The sequence below is a fragment of the Alternaria metachromatica genome (genome assembly GCF_023757995.1).
Source record: "Alternaria metachromatica strain BMP 0045 chromosome Unknown scaffold_36, whole genome shotgun sequence".
NCBI lineage: Eukaryota > Fungi > Ascomycota > Dothideomycetes > Pleosporales > Pleosporaceae > Alternaria > Alternaria metachromatica.
The window spans coordinates 249,258-269,019 of record NW_026055527.1 but is presented as its reverse complement, the minus strand read 5'-3'; the positions used below and the strand labels follow the sequence as shown (position 1 = coordinate 269,019).

Here is a 19,762-nt window from a genome sequence, read left to right as displayed (position 1 = left end):
TTTTTTCATCGCGAACTTCCAAACGTTCTCTGCCGCCGCTCTGTCGCATTACCTCACCACGCCACCATGAAGATTTCCTCAGGCGCCGTCCCGGTATACACCATCAGTGGCAGCGAAGCGCGGCCGCTGCCCGAATGGCTTATTCGGAAAAGAAAGCGCAGTCTGAAGAACGACCCCGAATTCGCCAACCGCGTCGACCTGCTGCAAGATTTCGAGTTTGAGGAAGCCAGCCAGTGTGTCCGTGTGAGCGAGGATGGCGACTGGGTCATGAGCACAGGCACTTACAAGCCTCAAATCCACGTCCACTACCTTCCCCATCTGTCGCTGTCGTTTGCAAGACACACCAACACTCTTGTACGCTCTTTCCATTCTTACTATCCACCCGCAAGATATACTGACTTTCGCAGAACCAAACCTTCCACCTCCTCTCCTCCGATGCCAAAAAGAGCGTACATCTCCAGCAAGATCGATGCATAGAATTCCACACCGGTGGAGGCCTCCACTATGCGAGTCGCATACCACGCTACGGTCGCGATCTTATCTACGACCGGAGATCAGCAGAGTGCCTGGTACCCGCTGTTGGTGTAAACGCGGACGGCATGGGCGAGGCTTTCAGACTGAACCTGGAAGTCGGGCGCTTCATGCGGAGTTACGAGATCGACGTGGGTGGTGACGATGTGACGACAGTCGGCGGCGGCGCTCTCCAGGGTGGCATTGGTGCGGGCGCAGTGAACACTGGTGCTATCGCCGAACATTCGCATGGCCTCCTCGCCTTCGGTACCTCCATCGGCACAGTTGAGTACTGGGACTCGCGATCAAGAAACAGAGTGGGCATTCTGTCAGCGCCTCCAGATGCGTTTGAAGGAAAGTCGGAAATCACAGCGTTGACCTTCCCGTCGTCAGGTCTGGAGGTTGCTGTGGGAGACTCTAACGGCATTGTACAACTCTACGATCTCCGATCGCCCAAGCCCCTTCTGCGAAAAGACCAAGGATACGGCTACCCGATAAAGAACATCATCTACCTCGACGGCGCGCAAACTGCCGAGCCCAAGATCTTGACCGCAGACAAGAGGGTCATCAAGATCTGGGATCCAAAGGACGGCACGCCATGGACCTCCGTGGAACCATCAGTAGACCTCAACCACGTCGAATGGGTGCCAAAGACTGGTATGCTCCTGACGGCAAATGAGGGCAGGCAACAACACTCTTTCTTCATTCCACAGCTCGGTCCAGCGCCAAGATGGTGCTCCTTCTTCGACAACATTGTCGAAGAAATGGCCGAAGACCCCAACGACCCCAATGCTTTCGGCAAGGGCGCATCTGGAGATGTATACGACAACTTCAAGTTCCTGACACACGAGCAGCTGAAGCAGCTATCATTGGACCACCTTGTCGGAACCACAAGCCTACTCCGACCCTACATGCACGGATTCTTCGTCGCCCAGAAGCTGTACGAAGAAGCGCGCCTCATCTCGAACCCAGACCTCTGGCAAGAACAACGCGCCAAGAGCATCGCCGAGAAGATCAGCAAAGAGCGCGAGTCACGAATCCGCGGCAACAAAAAGGTGGCCGTCAAAGTCAACCGAAAGCTGGCAGAAAAGATGCTGGAAAAGCAAGAAGAGCAAGCGCGCCGGCAAGCCAAGCGCGTCCTCAAGCAAGGCGGCGACGACGACATGCTCGACACCAGCACCACCGTCCCCGCCGTCTCCGAACCCACCAAACCCGCCGACGGCGTCCTCAACGACCCTCGTTTCGCCAAAATGTTCGAAGACCCCGAATTCGAAATCGACGAGCAAACCCGCGAGTTCCAGCAGCTCAACCCCAGCACCAAGATCCCCAAGGGCCTTACTGCCGCCGAGCAAGAAGACCTCGAATCAAGAAAAGGCTCCTCCGACTCCGACTCTTCAGACTCTGAACAGGACGCCGTGCGTCCTGCGAAGAAGCCTCAACAAAAACAAGATAATTCTCGCATCTCATCCAGCGCCTACCGTAAAGCGGGTCACCGCTCGCAACGCAGTGGGCCCGAAATGGTCGTCTCGTCGTCGAACCAACGGAAATCGGGGTCGTCTGCGATGGCGAAGGACAAGACGTTTGGTTCGCGCGTGTCTAAGCTGAAGGACAGGAAACCGGCCAAGTCGGCGAGTAACACGACGGTCGTGGGTGAGAGGGAGATTACGTTTGCGCCGGAGAAGAAGCAGAGGAAGAGGCCCGAGCAGGAGGGGCAGAGGCATGATCGGAGGAAGGAGGGCGGGAGGAGGAATGCTAGTAACAATGTTTTTAGGAATATGTAGGGTTTGGAAAAGTAAATGGACTGGGTGGGAGGGATGGAAGATGGAGGTGGAGATGGAGATGAATACTTGGGAGTTGAATGATACCCTTATCAAAGTGTAAAATATGTATTGGAGACGTGATAAGAACGGTAAAATTGTTCATGTGCTCTTTTGATTAACAAGAACACGCATGAAGTAATTGTATCCTACAAAAACTTCTAATTCAAACCTACAACTTAGACGGAGCAGGAAACGAGAGAAACAGAGCGAGGAGATAGAAAAGTGCTGAAAATGTTCTTTTGCACATCTGTCAGGACACGTACGAGGTTTCGACTGAAGAAAGTTAAACCGATCTATTCCAATAGCTCGTCCGCAGCATAATGAGAGCTCGAAACGCAGCCTACGCCATATATAAAATATACTCCTCCATGTGATCAATACCACACGGCACCGCCTCTGTATAAATATACCCAGTCCCAATGTCTTGTCCAAGCGGGACTTCCTCTCTCGCCCATTCAGGTCCGAAAACCGCATCGATGGTATTCGTTATGCTGTATTGCCCGCTCCGCGCGAAGAATCTTACTCAGAAGACTGCTTGTTCATCATGGTGTAGGCAGCGAATGCGAGCGCACCACCAAGCAGGATGATGGCGTAGAGACCGACACCGGTGGATGCGCCGTCGGTGGTGGTAGCGGTTGTACCAGGTTGCGCGTAGCTCTTGGGCTTTGGGTCGCCCTCCTGTTTTTCACTCGTCAGTATTGTTGTTCTGTTTTGTGGATACGGAGAACGGGTTGTTTCGTTTCCGTGCATGGTGGGCGGAATCGTTCCGAAGAAGTTCCTTGACCCTCGGACCGGCATCTAAGCGCGGCATCTGGGGGCGCGGGAAAGAGATGTCTGATGTGTTGGGGGGAATTCTTTTGTCTAAAGGAAGGGAGGAAGTGGGAGTCGGGTTATATGTGCGGGATTGATGAGTGGAGGGTGTCGTACCTGACGCTTCAAGTTTCCAACAAGCAGCCCATCGAGGATCTCACGGGCTTCATCTGAGTGACCGACATCCTCAAAGGCTTCTGTTGAGTCCTGGCCTCCGACATCGAGAAGGACCTCCTCACCACCTCTGTGCATGTGTTAGCAACCGTTGCTGTGACCATTGACCCGACACATGTGAAGGCGGGGCTTTTCGCCATAACAAGTATGAGTATGCGAATGCCGAGGTGGGCATTGCAAGGCGCGGCGTGCAAGGGCGGGCAACGTACGGGTGCTCGTCTACGAAGCTCGATGCGTTGTAGACTTTGTCGTGGACGACGATGTATAGGTCCTTCTTGGTGTTGTGCTCCGAGACGTCGGAGTAAGTGAATTCCTTGTCGGCAGACATTGTGGTGGTGTAGAGTAAATTCGGGGTACGTGGTCTTAAGGCGGGAAAACCGAGGTCGTGTGCTTGCGTGCGTCGAGGCGGGGAGAGAATTGGACGGGAGACGGTTGCGTTGACGTGGAGGTGGCAGATGGGAATGAACACGGCGGATAAGAAGTTGTGCACAGTTGTAGCGGGTTGATTAGCTAGCTTCTCCCGAGGTCGGTTTAGGCGTTGCAGAGACGCTCGCGCGCAAAGTCAAATTGCTGTTCAGCCATTGGCTCAGGCTCTCACCGACCCAAGGCTTCCGAGCTCCGGCCACAACGGGTAAGAAGACCCTGTCGGCGGGGCTTGCGGTCTTTTTGAGTAGTCAATTCCGCTGGCAATGGGAATAGCACATGCAAAGAAAGAACTGAACAGGTGCTCTGCCGTCTACATTAATATACGACTTGGAACGTACACATTCTCTAAATGTATACTCCTAAGAGGTATGTATTGATTTTTTTAATTGCATGAGATAGTGAGGATGGTTGTCAGAAAAATCGCTTGCTATGCTATAATGCTATATGATACTGTCTACACCTGCTCCGCCTCCGTGATTCACCATCACGACCCCAAGACCTTGATCTTCATCCACTCGCTCGTTCCTATCCCAAGATTTAATCCGTTCAACGCCCACCATCTTCGCACGGCATCTCCCCGCGCTCCCTCAACACCATCCTCTAATGCTTCTTCGATATCACACGTCTTGTACTCCACCTTCAGGCCGCTGCGCTTCCACCATTCTAGCACGCCGGCATGGCCCATTTTGGTCGGTCCTACGAGAACCTGGTTGTCAAAGAGAATTTTCTCGCCGCGAAGGGTACGCCAGTAGTCTAGAATATGTGTGTGGCCATGGGTCGAGGCGATTTTGGCTATTGTATCTTCATGCGAAAAGGGAATGCCGGATTCAACCCAAAAGTGAATCGCGGGTAGGCAGCCTGACTGTGTTGCGTAGGTGATGGACTTGCCCACCTTGAGAGGTAAGTCGTCTTGGCGGGGTCTGCTAGGAGCTTGCTCATCTATTGGTGATGAAGGTACCGAGGGGGCCGTCCTGTAACGGCTGTGCTCCTTCCACCACTTGAGTACGTGAATGTGGCCCTGCGAGCTAGCTTGCTCGAGCGCAGCTTCTGTGTACTTCAGTGAGAGGCCAGAGTTATACCACCAGTCAAGGGCCTGGACCGAGTTGGTGCGGCTCGCATTGTCAATGGCTTCCGCGGAGTACTCCTTGGTAAGGAAGGTAGGCGACGTCCGCCAGTACTCGAGAATCTCCGTTTTGCCAAACACAGAAGCCTTGTGGGGCAAGAAGGTGTGCCCGAATGTGCCCCAGAAGAGCTCCTTGTGGAACTTTTCCAGGTGTGCAAGAACGGGCACCATGGCAAAGCGCATGATGAGTTCGATGCATACGCGGGAGATGCGAGTTGGGTTCTCGGAGTCAAACACAGCCTTGATCTCCGAATAGGGATAGGTAAGAAGCGCCCATTCTATCTTCTGCATCTGCGTCTTGGGGCCTTCGTCGCTAGCCGATTGCCGCCACTCCTTCGGCACGGGTAGGTTCGTGTGAACATTCAACGTAGTCGCCAGCTCCCAGTCCTTGGTGAATTCCAGGATGATGGACCAGAGCTCTGGCGGCAGCCGAGACCCCTTGCTTCGCGTAGGTGTCAGTGTTGGGAGATGGGCAATAGGTAGTGCGATAGTGCGATCACCAACTGCCATCAAATCGATCTGGGTTTGTATAGATTCATTGAATGCCTTGTGCCCTTCTACCCATGGGTGGTACTTGCGCCCGGAATGGTCGAAAGACCACAAGAATGGAGGGAGCACGCGGATCCAGTTCCACTTCCGCCGTATCTTGCTGATCTGCTTCCTCGACATGGGGTTCTCCCACATCAGCGTGGACATGCCCGGTATGAGCATTATCTTCTTTGACACATTCCAGCTGCGCAAGATCTTCAGGTGCAGGTTTGTTGTGAATCCATGGAGCATGCGGGCGAGATTCTCGGCGTCAAGCGGTGCGAGGACGAGCAAGTCGGCCCATGAGCAGTACTCTGCCACGTTGGTCTCTTGATAGTCCACATGTTGCCACTCGGGCGTCGTGTCGCTCTCGGGGTCATACGTGTACCAGACAGGCTCGAGCTGGGGCGGGACAGTCGTGTGCGTCGTGGTCGGGAAGTCCTTGCATGCGATGATCTTCAGAGAAACATGCTGGAGGCGATGCAGGCGCGCAACGATGGAGCAGCCAAAGCGGAAGGCCGAGGGATCAGTGAGGGCAACGAGGACGTTTAGCGTTCGCGCGGGTGTTTGCGAGGACATTGAGGGGTGGCGTGTGGGAGTCTGTAGGTTGCGGTGAGTGCCTACACAGACATCGATTCACCGTTACGTTAGACCGCGATTGGCCGCTGCCCCACGTTGCTGTCAGTCGCTGCCGCCAAGCCCAGGCAGTGTCAGGCACGAAGGGTGCATGGACGTTTGGGGGCATAAGCCATTGATGCCATACTGTCGCGAACGGTGGTGACGGCCGCATTCAAAGGCCCGACCTCGTTACATGTACGCGTCAAACATGAAGGGATTCCATGGTGCATCGTTGGTCCATGAATTCGTCAGAGCTTGGCGCGTTGATCGTCGAAACACTTTTGCACGCCACGGGCCGGAATCACGTGAGATCGGCGCATCCTGCCCCCGGGGCCGTCTGCCGTGGGCAATCCCAAAATTCTGGGGACAGGATAATTCCGCGGGAGGCAGCGTACCACTCTTGCTACGAGAGTGTCTGGAGCCCTCGGAGCCCGCTGACACCTGTCATGGATATGTTTGTGAGACCCGGGTGTCATTAGCCGACGCCTCTTATGGTGTTGAGGACAATAAACAAGCAGGTGACTGTCGCAATGATGCCGCCGCGTCTCACCAAACACACTCCACGTTCGGCGTCGAGCCAGCCGGGGCGCATCTCAGCGATGACGTAGCGCTTGTCTGCCCTAATTCCCGCGCGCGAGTGGGTCCGAGGCCGCTGATGATGGAAAACTGTCGAATATCCATGCTCCGGTCGCTAAGAACTTTCATGGCCTAACCTGCATCTCGCCCCTAACCTACCTGCTCTGAGCTTAGATCGTCGATCGCAGAGATAGAGCGACTTAACCCAAGACGTTCGCGATCGACATCTGGAGGCGCATCAAGCCATTCAAGGCAACGCATGGCAGTCATCTATCTCATCAACTAGACGGTGACGCGCTGCCGTCGTTGTGTCTGCACAAGTGCAGCTTAGGGGCCAGCCTGGTCGTTGTGCATCGTCTGCTGGGTCTCGTCCTTCTGTCGCTTTCCATCCACTCCAACGGTTGCATGCCTCGCACTTGACTGCCCTGGACGGTCCAGATTTCGTTCGCCCCTCCGCCCGCCACTACATCTCCCAGCAGCAGCAACTCTGCCAACTTCATGAGGCTGCTAGGCCCGCCCACCATCCCCCTCTGGCAAAAGAAACGAGACTCCTATTAGGGATTGTCCGTCTTTCGCCACCCTCACGCGGTCCCTGCATAACGCCAAGTGACCTTGCCTGCGGTTGAGAGCATCCTCGCAACTATCCACACCACACGTTAGCGACCACCAGACGCCCATGGACGCCTGAAGGCACAATCCCACCGTGTGCGGGTGCCTCTATTCCTACCAACAGCCAGGCCGTCGGCGCACTCTTAACCCTGCCGCCGGCGTGCTCGCCTGATCGACGACACACAGCTCCATGTCTCAATCACCCCAGCAAACCCCCAACCTTGGTCCTAATACACCAAGCGATGGCCGCTTCAACTTCTCCACCGTGTCGCCCGTGCCCGAAGAGCCAGCTACGCCCGACGCTGCACCAAAGGCCGCCGACTTCGCTCTGCCACCGAACAGCACTGCGTCTGGGGGCCCTAGTAACGAAGGCGCCATGAGCCCCTCCGCTACCGACCGTGTCTTTCCCATACGGAGCGCCATCAGCGTCGACCCTACTCCCACACCAAAGGGCGGTCATTCCCAGGGCGATTACTTCCACCCATATTCGCGAACAAACGACTCGCGCTTCACAAGCGACTCTCGCCGAGCTTCTCAGGGATCGACTACGTCACAGGCTTCACATGGCTCGCAGCGCGCTTGGGGTTTGCGTCCTGGGGGTACCAAAGCAGACACAGGCTCCGATACACAGCGCTCGTCCTTCCAATCCACTCAAAGAGCTGATGGCTCGAGAAGGGCCGCCCCTCAAATACCCCAAAACTTGTTCAACGATCTGTCGTCAACAAAGTCAGGCGGAAGCGCACAGGAAGGCAGTCGGTCACCGGGGTCCAGAGCCGAACGGGCACCGTCAATTGGGGGTGCTTCCGCCAAAAGTGGTATCAGCAGCTTGGACATGGGCGGACTGGTGACACATCGGTTCAAGCACGTCACGACTGAGGGAGGACACATGGTCATAACAGGCCGTGAGGGCGATACCCTACAGCGCTGCGAGGATGAGCCCATCCATCTGCCGGGCGCCGTGCAAGGCTTCGGTCTGCTACTGGCACTGCAAGACGATCCTGAGGGGAGCCTGCTAGTGCGCGTCGTAAGTGAAAACTCTAAACGCATATTAGGACGCACCCCGAAGGAGCTATTCGCATTAGAAAGCTTTACCGATATTCTATCTGAAGAGCAAGCCGATAACCTCTTGGACCACATCGACTTCATCAAAGACGAGGACTCCGACGTCACGTCCAATGGACCCGAAGTCTTCACCATGTCGATCAAAGTGGCAGGCTACAATCGAACTCGCAAGCTGTGGTGCGCCATCCACATCAACGATACAAATCCTGGACTTGTTATTTGCGAGTTCGAGCTTGAAGAAGATCCTCTATACCCGCTGGTGCCGCCCAACGACCTTACTCCAGAGCTGCCGGAAGATACTTTGTCCAGTCAGCCCACGGCGGAGGAACTACTCGAAAGTACAGAAATCAAGAGCAAGCCCTTGCGCGTCCTGCGCAGCGCGCGGAAAAGGAAGGGTGAAGCTGCTGCGATGGAGGTCTTCAATATCATGTCCCAGGTGCAAGAACAGCTGGCTGCGGCACCATCATTGGAAAAGTTTCTCAAGGTTCTTGTGGGCGTTGTCAAGGAACTAACTGGTTTCCATCGCGTCATGATATATCAATTCGACCAAACTTTCAACGGCCGTGTCGTTACCGAACTTGTTGACCCGCGAGCGACAAAGGATCTGTACAAGGGGCTGAACTTCCCTGCTTCCGATATTCCAAAGCAAGCTCGAGAACTATACAAGCTAAACAAGGTACGCATGCTCTACGATCGAGACCTAACAACCGCAAGGCTCGTTTGCCGTACCGCTGAGGATTTGGAAAGCCCTCTCGATCTCACGCACTCGTATCTTCGCGCCATGTCCCCAATCCATCTCAAATATCTCGCGAACATGGCCGTAAGATCGTCAATGTCCATCTCCATCAACGCATTCAATGAGCTGTGGGGTCTCATTGCCTGCCATTCGTACGGGCCTCGCGGCATGCGCGTATCTTTTCCTATTCGAAAGATGTGTCGCATGGTCGGCGATGCAGCATCGAGAAACATCGAAAGATTATCGTATGCGTCCAGACTACAGGCCAGGAAACTCATCAATACTGTACCAACACAACATAACCCCTCCGGGTACATCATCGCCTCCTCTGATGATCTCTTGAAATTGTTTGATGCCGACTTTGGTTTACTCTCGATCCGTGACGAGACAAAGATCCTTGGCGTTCTAGAAAACTCGCAAGAGGCACTTGCCATGTTGGAGTATCTCAGGATGAGGAAAATCCAATCGGTCATGACTTCTATAGATATCATCTCGGACTTCCCCGATTTGCGATACCCGCCCGGTTTCCATGTCATAGCAGGCATGCTAATCGTCCCCTTGTCGGTAGATGGCGAGGACTTTATCGTTTTCTTCAGGAAGGGACAACTGAAGGAGGTGAAATGGGCTGGCAACCCATACGAAAAGTTCATCAAAGAGGGCACCGAGGGTTACCTGGAGCCAAGAAAGAGTTTCAAAACGTGGTCCGAGACCGTCGTTGGAAAGTGCCGCGAATGGACGGAAGAAGAGATTGAGACCGCCTCAGTGCTATGTTTGGTATATGGAAAGTTCATCGAAGTTTGGAGGCAGAAAGAAGCTGCGCTGCAGAGTAGTCAGCTGACCCGGTTATTGCTGGCAAACTCGGCGCACGAAGTTCGCACGCCACTGAATGCAATTATCAACTACCTCGAAATAGCACTGGAAGGAGCCCTGGACACGGAAACCCGGGAAAACCTTTCGAGATCGCACTCGGCGTCGAAATCACTCATCTACGTAATCAACGACCTACTTGACCTGACCAAGACGGAGGAAGGCGGACCACTCATTAAGGGCGAGTCGTTCGACTTCCGGGAAACCATAAAGGATGCCACCGACATGTTCAAGAACGACGCCAAACGGAAGAACATATCTTACGAAGTTATCGAACACCCGGGGTTGCCTACTTTGTGTATTGGAGATCAACGGCGAGTCCGTCAGGCCATCTCCAATATCACTGCGAACGCCATACAGAATACCACGCAAGGAAGCGTCACCGTGGAGGTTTATGTTGCAGCAAGGCCCAGCAGAGATCACGTCGAGGTTGAGGTGGCGGTAGCCGACACGGGTAGAGGTATGAGCCAGAAGAAGCTTGATCAGCTCTTCTATGACTTGGAGCAAGTTCAGTCTGAGCCTGCATCCATGTTGGAAGATGCGCTGGTGCCTGACAAGAAGCAAATCGCCGAGCAAGGTGAGAAGTCAACGTTGGGTCTCGGTCTGGCCGTCGTTGGCCGCATCATCAGGAATATGAACGGACAATTGAGGCTTCGATCCGAAGAGGGCAAAGGCACGAGGTTCGTCGTACAATTCCCGTTCGACCTTCCAGACGCCGAGGTAGAAGCTGTGACAACTGCGGAGGCTTCGCCAGCTGGTAGTATCACACCCCAACCGGACAGCACCTTATCGAGCATCCTGCCTGGTCCTGATGAAGGCGAGCGGACTCTCATTGCCCCAAGCCTATCGCGCCACACCTCCGACAGCGAGAGGAAGAGTAGCTCGAGTGGTAGCGGTGGGGCGAGTGGTGTGGTCATTCGAAGATCTAGTGCGGAGAGTCTGACGAGCAAGACTAGTCTACGCAGCTTCAAGAGCGGGTCGAGTCAGAGGAGTGATGTGGACCGACTTATCGACGCGATACAAGAGCCGCACATGATCGGCAGAGGCGATGCAAGCCCAAGCGCACACTCTCTGAGACCGACCTTAACGAAACGCAATAGTCTCGATCCCGGCGCCGCACGCATGAGGTCTAGGAGCCTCGAATACATCAGCAGCCAGCCTATTGTACCTCCACACCAGAGAAGCATGCAGTCCGATCACGCAGGTGAAGTTACCGTACCTGGCTCGGGTGCCCCTATCACGGCCTTGAAGATGCCTGATGAAGGCGGCGATAGTCCGGTAGATCCTCGGCCCAAGCCTGGGAGTGTCCTCGGAGAGGTACAGGGCGACACACCAATTCAACCGTCTGCGGAACCCGAGAAGCTGACTTCGGATCACATGCGCGTACTTGTTGCAGAGGACGACCCGGTGAACAGTCGGATTGTCAAAAAGCGATTAGAAAAGCTCGGGCACGAGGTCCACCTCACCGTCAATGGCGAGGAATGTTCGTCGGCATACTGCGACAATTCACGAGACATTGATGTTGTCTTGATGGATATGCAGGTTAGTAGTATATTCTTCAAGACCTGCCCTGTTTACTGACATTGTTGAAGATGCCAATCGTCGACGGACTCACCTCGACCAAGATGATAAGATCGTTCGAAAAGCTACACACCGACATCTACTCAGCCCGAGCTGCCCTCTGCGGCCGCGTCCCCATCATCGCAGTCTCAGCCTCTCTGATCGAGCGCGACCGCCAACGCTACATCGACGCTGGATTCGATGCATGGATCCTAAAGCCTATCTCTTTCGATCGGCTCAACAAACTCATGGCTGCTATCGTCGACACGGATATTCGCCATGACTGCCTCTACCAACCCGGAGAATGGGAGAAGGGTGGCTGGTTCCACGGGGGCAAGCACAGTGCCGACGAGGCCAACACCAAGCCATCAGGCGAAGCGCCAATGCCCAACCCTTCGGAAGGGGTCGACGAAGCGATCATGCGATCAGAAGAACCAATGGCTGGAGAGGAGAACGAACAGGGCGATATTCCCGACGAACAAGCACGGCTCTTGCAAAATCAGGAGGAGGGAAAGACGGAGCCACCACCGGACGACGCCTCCAAAGATCCAGCATGAAGCAATTGAGACGTGTATTCTTGATCATGTGGTCTGCCATTACCCTAGTCGACTTACCTTGTCCGCGGTACCGCTGATGATGCCGCCTGTCGCGGCTGATCAGCTGTCCGTGCCCACACCGAACACCACCACAGCCTTGCTTTCTTTCAGCGCCTCATGACCTCAACCCTAGTTCACTGGTCAGCGCATACCCTTTAACCGTATACATATAAATTTTTCTCCAAGTTTCACCTCTCGATTCAGGCGGCATAGTTGGTTGTTGGCAACAGGGCCCTTGCAAGCATTGGAAAGGGGTTTTGGGTTTTTTGTTCTTTCTTATCCCAGGTCGTTGGTCCAATATTAGACGTTAGAACGTCTGCGTCGAGTTTCTTGGATGTCACGCACGTATTGATGATGAGAAGAGGAGTTGTTGTTTTTTTGGCTGGCTGTACGACAGCTGTTCATGATACGGGATTTTTGTCGTGTCCGGGGAACGGAATGAGGAAAAGGGAAAGAGGGAAAGGGGCTAGAGTAGGATAGGTGCGAAGTTCAATTGATTGACACAAAAACATGAGATGTTGCTGTGTCTGTATACGTGTGTTTGTATCTTGCGTGCGATGTGTCTTGTTCGATCAGAAGCAGATGACGCGATGGGGGTATTGGAAAGTCTCATCTCTCAATTCTTGCTGTTCTTATGTCTAGGTCATCCTTGCGAGTAAAGCCGTCTTACAGCAATATCTCATGAATGTTAAAACAGTTTTTACGAACTAAAGCTTTACTAACATTATTGCCGCAGCGAAGAGCAGAGCTATATTAGGTGTGGGAGCAACAGTCGGCTATTATCTTTAATAGAACACACAGGATCAAGTATTATCACGACACTTTCTTTTAGCTTTGAAGACTTTCTTACACGATTAGAGGCTATTATAATTCGTACATATTAACGTAAAAAACGAAAATTATGCAATTCTCTACACACAAATCTTCTCTCAAACCCGATAAATTACAGCCAACAATACGTCTTCTCAAATTAGTCCCGCTGTTAGTAGATATTAGATCTTCTCGCAATTATTTCTTTAGACGGAGCTAATGTGCATATATATCCTCGAAGCGCCCGTTGTTATCGTAAACATGAGACTGCTTGCAATAAGTAGTTATGTAATCTTAAAGCAGTATTGAAGAAGTAGGATCGAGAAGTAGGATCGAGAAGTAGAATCGAGAAGCAGGATCGAGAAGTAGTATCGATGAGTAGGATCGATGAGTAGGATTGATGAGTAGGATCGAGAAGTAATATTGGAAAGCGTTCTGAAGAAGTAGTATTAACAGGTATAATTAAGATAGGTGATAAAGATGTGTACTTAAGAAGTCTGTTTTTTTAGCCTTGTCTCCAACCCAGAACTTCCAGTTAGTAGCCTTGAGGCTTCGATGACGATAGAGAGTGAGAGTGAGACGAGTAAGTTCTTGCTCTTTCCATTTTCGTCTCGCTCTTCGAGCTTTGTCGGGTTTGTAATGCTTGGCATTTGAGTAAAGGACGCTACGGTGTTTACTGCATTCCAGGGCTCCTGCCTTACACTTACTCCTTCTACTTTCAAATCTCGTTTACCCCACTAACAAGTACAAGCATGACACACCCGAAAGTGCCGGACTGGCAGGCGCACTGGCCGAGGAACCAGCCTTACATCAGGACCTTGAGGGCCTTTGAGGATGCAGAAGCGCTCTTTCACAACGGTGACAGAGACGGTTGTGTGGAAGCAATTGGAAAAATCTTGTGGTAAGTGTTATTAGTCATATATCTGAGAATCGCAATACTAACCGCCTCAGCGACCCAACGATTCCATCATACTTCCACCTCAGGTCTTGCATACTTTTCATCACCATCGAGGATAACTGGGAGGACGCGGATTTCTGGAGACGCGAAGCCGAAAACGTTTACAAGGTCATCTTACGACGTGAATTTCAGCTCAAGGGCAAATATGCGCCCCGTTGGCTCATGGATATACGTGACGAGCTTGACCAGTGGGCTGAGCAGAGACGTCAAGATCTTATGAAGTCGGTATTTGGTGGAGGAGAGGAAGAGGACGACTTTGACTACGAGATCAAGGATGAGGATGGTGATGAAGACGACTTCGACTACGAGATCAAGGATGAGGATGGTGATGTAGACGAGGACATGAAAGACGACAGCGAAGAGATCCACGTGAAGATCGAGGGCTTCGAGCAGGGCGATCGTACCGAGGACATGGAAGAAGATGCCCGCAACACTCAGCCGCCGACCACACATCGTTCTCCGACCCGCGGCCCTAGAACTTCTACGGCAGCAGGTACACCCCTCACATTCCCCTCACGGTTCTTAGGATTCGGAGTACGTTCCACTGCGACGTCGCCTGCGCCGAGCAAAGTAGTCAACACACCCACAGGCTCTGTTCCACGAAGCAACCCGTTCGCAGTTTGCGGAAGGGGTGAGCGCAAGCTTTGGTGGTGCTCCAAGTGTCAATGCCTACACCGGGTCGTTGAGTGAGAGCAGTGCAAGATTGCTGTGCCACAGTTGCATTGACCGGGGCGATGAGGGCGGCACGGATAAGGAGTGCACGGCAAACACGAAAACTGATGAGATAAGGAATGCGCGTTGTACATGCATCCCAGGCATACAAATGAACGACTAGTCTAATAATGCCTAAGGTTGATTATTGATGATGTTCTTGACAGGTTTGTGTATAGTGTAGATTCTAACCTGATTACTATACCTCATGCTTGCGAAGTCCGTAACCCCCACGAATCCATCTATTTCGAAAAGACAGCAAGGAGTCGAGCAAGCCTCATTTCTGTCGACATGCAAGATCATGATGCTTATTCAAGAAGCAAAGTCTTCGCAGAATGCCAAGCCTGAGCGCGATGCGGGTTGAATGTGTAGAAGGCTTGTGTTTACGGTGTTGCTGCAATGCGTCTTGAACAGACGCGCCGTAAGACCGCGTCGACTACAAATACGTGTGGTGATGATGCAAAAGCGTGCCGACAACCGAACGTTGAAGCCATGACGTCGAAGAAGCAAAAATAGCACGACCAACTGCATGTTTGACGGTGATCGTCACAGCTCACGATGTGGCTGTTTCGGGCTCCTTCACAGATGAATCCAGACTCGAAGAGCGTTAGAGAGCGGACATAGATCGACAGACTCGTATCATTTCACGTGGCGTGTGTTAGCCTTGCGCAGTTTTGTGGCGGGCTGATCAAACCCCTAGATGCTCAGAGGAGCGTTGTTGTGCACGGGGGAAAGTGCCGTGGCCGGGTGCGTTAGAAGAACGGGAGATGAGCCGTTGCCGCGGCGCTCGGGGTATGCTGGCTCTTGTTGCATGACCATTACTCGTAGACTCGTAAAGCGGGAGTGAGTTGTTCGTGCAACGTTGGTTTTGGAGCGTCTAGGCGAGCCTGGTCGGAGTTGTTGAGCGATGCCGTGCTCCTTGCCTTGACATTTCATGTTCTTGCCCAGGTGGATTAGTATTTGTTGGCGCATGACTTACTGCTGTCTCGCGTGCTTTGGGCTGGCAGGTTGGATGCTGTATCACGGCGACCTGCATGTGGGAGAGGAGACGTGCGTGGCGTGTTTCATGAGGGTGAAGGTTGAGGCTATCGTGACGCTGTGCTCTGCGGCCGGAGTCGTAGCGACAGATAGCGCGATGTGGGGGGTAAGAGGCTGTCTCGGAGCTCGGGCGCTGCCTTGCATGGCATTACCAGTCGATTTACAAAACGCGTCTGCCCTGCAGTGAAGCTTCCATGGTGAGGTAATGATCGCGCGTATTGCCCGGGAGACGCGATAGGATGGGTGGTGTTTTTGGGCATCGGTGTTGGTAGCAGGTACCGAGCATGTGAAAGATGCGACGCCGGGAAGAGCCGCACGTCGACCAAGAGTGAGAGCGTCTACCAGGGAAGGCGCGATGGGATGGCAGGTATAAGAATAGACTTTACGGCGTGGCTATGGTGTTGGGTTAGTCGCGAATGGCCCTGTCGATGGGGTCTCTCAGTCCTCGATGACGGATGGGAAAATGCGCAAAGATGAATGCGAAGAGAATGGACAAGCAAATCGACTTGATATGTACTATGTAAACGTCGACGTGACATGAGCTACTGCATATCGCCACACCTTCTTTGGGCGTCAAATGCGGGCGCGCATGAGTCGGGGGGCTGCGTCGCAACGGGCAGAGGGCGGGCTTCAGTCAGCGGCGGCAGGCCGTTGAGAAATTAGAGGAAACACGTCCTGAAACAGACGTATTCGGAGTCTAGTGGAGGTATAGCTGGCCTGGTGGAGATTAGGTGGTAGAGTCGCTAGCTAGGACTTGAGCACGGCAAAACCAGCCCTGGAGAGTCGGCCAGATCCATCTGTGCTTCTGCTGCGATCACTTCTGTCTGTACCTGTTTCTGCCGTGCATCCCCTCTCCACGTATCCAGCGACGGCGAGCTTCCCACGGCGCCGCCCATCCTCTCTCTTCTCCCCTTCCGGCCTGGCCCCCCTCGGCTGCGCAGGCTCGAGGTGTGACGTTGACTAGGACACTCTGCAGGCCCGCAATGGACGACAAGTCATCGACGCGGCCCACGAGGCTGACCAAGAGAGGGCCGTCGAAAGAGCGAGGCCCGCCAATAGCCTATTTGAACAAGGGCCCGACGACGCTGAAGCGTGCGCCCAGTGCGTGGTGTTCCTGTGTTCCTACCGTGCCTGCGATACTGACCTTACTCCATAGGCGCCGCCTCTTACTTCCAGCCGAATCTTGGCGTAGCACCTGCAGCATCCTCGTCGCAGTCGCCAGCGCGAGGCCTCTCCCGCTCGCCCTCGCACACCCTGCGGCCCGTCTACGAGCCCCCCAACCCGCATGCCTATGACCTGCAACCCGTCCACGTCGGCCAGCCCTTCGACCGCATCGTCGAGGAAGCTCTGAACGCCTCGAGCCAGCCGCGGCCCGCCCTCCAGCACTCGTACACCGACCAGCCTGCCCAGAACCGCTACCTGCGCCAGTCGCGCTCCTTCACCTCCAAGATGGACACCACGACGACCCCGCCCTCGACCACGTCGAGCAAGACGAACCGCTACAGCGACGGCAGCGGCGATGCAGCCAAGAAGCGCCTCTCGGGCGGCGCAAAGAAGAAGGGCACCTTTTCCAACTTCATGAGCAGCATGCTGGGCTCGCCGCGCCGCCCGACCATCTCGACGCCCACGAACCCCATGCACGTCACCCACGTCAGCATCGACAACCACACGGGCGAGTACACGGTGGGTAGCCCCTCATTGCTGATATATGTGTGCTAACAGATCAGGGCCTCCCCAAGGAGTGGCAGCGCATGCTCCAGCAGAATGGCATCTCGCAGGAGGAGCAGAAGCAGCACCCCCAGGCCGTCATGGACGTGGTCAACTTCTACAAGGACAATGCCGAGAAGAACGAAGAAGATGCCATCTGGGACAAGATGGGCCCCACGCAGCCTCAGGGATACGCGTACCAGGCCAACATTGTGCCCCAGACTGCAAACTACGGCTCCAACCAGCCCCCGCTCAGTCCCCCGCAGAGCCCGCGATTCCCACGGAACGACCAGTCTAGCTTCGAAAACCCGCGTGCGCCTCCTCCCGTTCCGCGCAGCCTGACCTCCCCCGTCGTTAACTCTCCTCCAGTCAATGTTGCAGCTCTTGTGCCGAGCCGGCCAGCGCCCAAGCCTCCAGGTCCTCCTGCTGGTTCCGCCGCGCCCATGCCAAACAGGCCTGCCCCCGCGGCCCCAAGTCCGATCATCACCCAGCACCAGACCCCTCGCTACGAGAACGACTACCCCCAGGCTGCCTATGCCCACCCCACTCCTTCAGAGAGCCCCAATGGCTCTTCTGCAATGTCCCGCACCCGATCCAACACCACGGGAGGAACGCCGCCGCGATTTGATTCCCCAGCCAGTTCGACCCCGATCTCTCCCGCCCAGCAATACCAGCAGCAGCAGCAGCAAGCCATGGCCATGGCAACCACGCAGCAGCCAAAGGCACCTCTAGGGAGGAGCATGAGCCAAAGAGCCCCGCAACCAAACTACGCACCACCTGTAGTCCCTGCGCCGCAGCCGCAGCCGCAGATGCAGATGTCCCAGCCGACGCCCCAGCAGGTCTTTGCCCAGCAATCGGATCCCCAAAACATTCCATTACCATCGCAACAGGCTCGTGTTGGTCCAGCGCCCCGGCCACGTCAAAGGCCGAGGCAGAGTCAGGGACCGGATATCGTGGCCAAGCTCAATGCCATCTGTACCAATGCCGATCCCCGGGAGAGATACCGCAACCTCAGCAAGATCGGTCAGGGTGCTTCTGGTGGTGTCTTCATGGCCTACGAAAACAGCACCAACAAGTGTGTAGCCATCAAGCAGATGAACCTCGAGCAGCAGCCCAAGAAAGACCTGATTATCAACGAGATTTTGGTCATGAAAGACAGCAAGCACAAGAATATTGTAAATTTCATGGACAGTTTCCTGCTCAGAGGCGATCTGTGGGTGGTTATGGAGTACATGGAGGGTGGAAGTTTGACGGATGTCGTTACTTTCAACATCATGTCCGAAGGCCAAATAGCTGCTGTGTGCAGAGAGGTGAGTCTTTAGTTCCCGCTCGGAGAACCCCGCTAATTTCCCAGACCCTCCACGGCTTGCAACATCTTCACTCCAAGGGCGTCATTCATCGAGACATCAAGTCGGACAATATCCTGCTTTCCCAAGAAGGCAACATCAAGCTCAGTATGTTGAATTCGAACCCGCCACCTCCTATCAAGTCTAATACACTTCACAGCCGACTTCGGTTTCTGCGCGCAAATCAACGAAAGCCACAACAAGCGCACGACCATGGTAGGTACCCCCTACTGGATGGCTCCCGAGGTTGTCACTCGCAAGGAGTACGGCCGAAAGGTTGACATCTGGTCGTTGGGTATCATGTCCATCGAGATGATCGAGGGAGAGCCGCCGTACCTGAATGAAAGTCCACTACGTGCACTGTGGCTCATTGCGACCAACGGCACACCGACGATCAAGGAGGAACATGCCTTGTCGCCAGTGTTCCGTGACTTCTTGGGCTTCTCGCTCAAGGTCGACCCCGACAAGCGAGCTAGTGCTCACGATCTTCTGGTGGTAAGTACATTGTAATTGCTTGTCGTCGATAGTCGCTAACAAGTTGCAGCACCCCTTCATCCAGACCGCTGAACCGCTAGGCACATTAGCGCCACTGGTACAATCGGCGAGGAAAGCAAGGGCAGAAGAGAGGCGGAAGAAGGGTGGTCTGTGAAGTTTCTTATTTCATTATGAATGTCTCTTAACACCGGAACTTAGGTACGGGCAATGCGCAGACCAACGGCCGCGATTCGTCAAACACGAGCACGAATTCGTTCGCCGATTGGTATGGCAAGACGATGGAATTATAGGTGACGAAATGGCGCACAACGATGAACAGACGCACGTGGTGGAGGCTCACAAGTTCGCATATCCAGCCCTAGTGGCAGCTCGAAGCCACCCGCCCCTCATGGTCGTGTCGCGGTACCACCCCCTGCTCGGCAGTCAGTATGCAAAGGTCGAAGCCTCATACTGCTGTTCTACACAACGAGCATTGTCGAGCGAATTAGCAAGCGCGTCATATCCTGTTCAACTGCTCATATTCGCGAGCGCATTATTTATGTTGTTTCAAATACTCCGAGTGCCGATGTAGGCATACATCCCATCTCACGATCTGGCAGATTTCTTGGGTTACAGAAGGAAGCGCATCTCTTACGACTATTTCATACAATGTGTGCAATTTTAGTGTCTATACGATTCGGGG

At 54.1% G+C, this 19,762-nt stretch overlaps 6 protein-coding genes across 6 annotated transcripts; 4 read left to right on the top strand and 2 right to left on the bottom strand.

Moving 5' to 3' along the window:
- Positions 1-66: 66 nt before the first annotated feature.
- J4E83_009800 (uncharacterized protein) lies at positions 67-2,291 on the top strand (the record flags this gene model as incomplete). Its single annotated transcript, XM_049336685.1, has 2 exons — positions 67-354; positions 408-2,291. The coding sequence occupies 2 exons, from the start codon at positions 67-69 to the stop codon at positions 2,289-2,291; spliced, it is 2,172 nt and encodes a 723-aa protein (XP_049184267.1).
- A 558-nt stretch (positions 2,292-2,849) lies between these two features.
- Positions 2,850-3,642, bottom strand: J4E83_009799 (uncharacterized protein; the record flags this gene model as incomplete). The annotated part of the gene is made up of 3 exons (XM_049336684.1): positions 2,850-3,008; positions 3,258-3,384; positions 3,524-3,642. The coding sequence occupies 3 exons, from the start codon at positions 3,640-3,642 to the stop codon at positions 2,850-2,852; spliced, it is 405 nt and encodes a 134-aa protein (XP_049184266.1).
- A 582-nt stretch (positions 3,643-4,224) lies between these two features.
- J4E83_009798 (uncharacterized protein) lies at positions 4,225-5,970 on the bottom strand (the record flags this gene model as incomplete). The annotated part of the gene is made up of 1 exon (XM_049336683.1): positions 4,225-5,970. One exon carries the CDS (start codon positions 5,968-5,970, stop codon positions 4,225-4,227), a length of 1,746 nt encoding a protein of 581 aa, XP_049184265.1.
- A 1,414-nt stretch (positions 5,971-7,384) lies between these two features.
- On the top strand, positions 7,385-11,976 carry J4E83_009797 (uncharacterized protein; the record flags this gene model as incomplete). Its single annotated transcript, XM_049336682.1, has 2 exons — positions 7,385-11,401; positions 11,452-11,976. 2 exons carry the CDS (start codon positions 7,385-7,387, stop codon positions 11,974-11,976), a joined length of 4,542 nt encoding a protein of 1,513 aa, XP_049184264.1.
- Positions 11,977-13,577: 1,601 nt separating this feature from the next.
- J4E83_009796 (uncharacterized protein) lies at positions 13,578-14,473 on the top strand (the record flags this gene model as incomplete). Its single annotated transcript, XM_049336681.1, has 2 exons — positions 13,578-13,726; positions 13,777-14,473. 2 exons carry the CDS (start codon positions 13,578-13,580, stop codon positions 14,471-14,473), a joined length of 846 nt encoding a protein of 281 aa, XP_049184263.1.
- Positions 14,474-16,515: 2,042 nt separating this feature from the next.
- Positions 16,516-19,234, top strand: J4E83_009795 (uncharacterized protein; the record flags this gene model as incomplete). Its single annotated transcript, XM_049336680.1, has 6 exons — positions 16,516-16,633; positions 16,689-17,219; positions 17,255-18,549; positions 18,594-18,693; positions 18,746-19,080; positions 19,130-19,234. 6 exons carry the CDS (start codon positions 16,516-16,518, stop codon positions 19,232-19,234), a joined length of 2,484 nt encoding a protein of 827 aa, XP_049184262.1.
- Between the last annotated feature and the right edge of the window lie 528 nt (positions 19,235-19,762).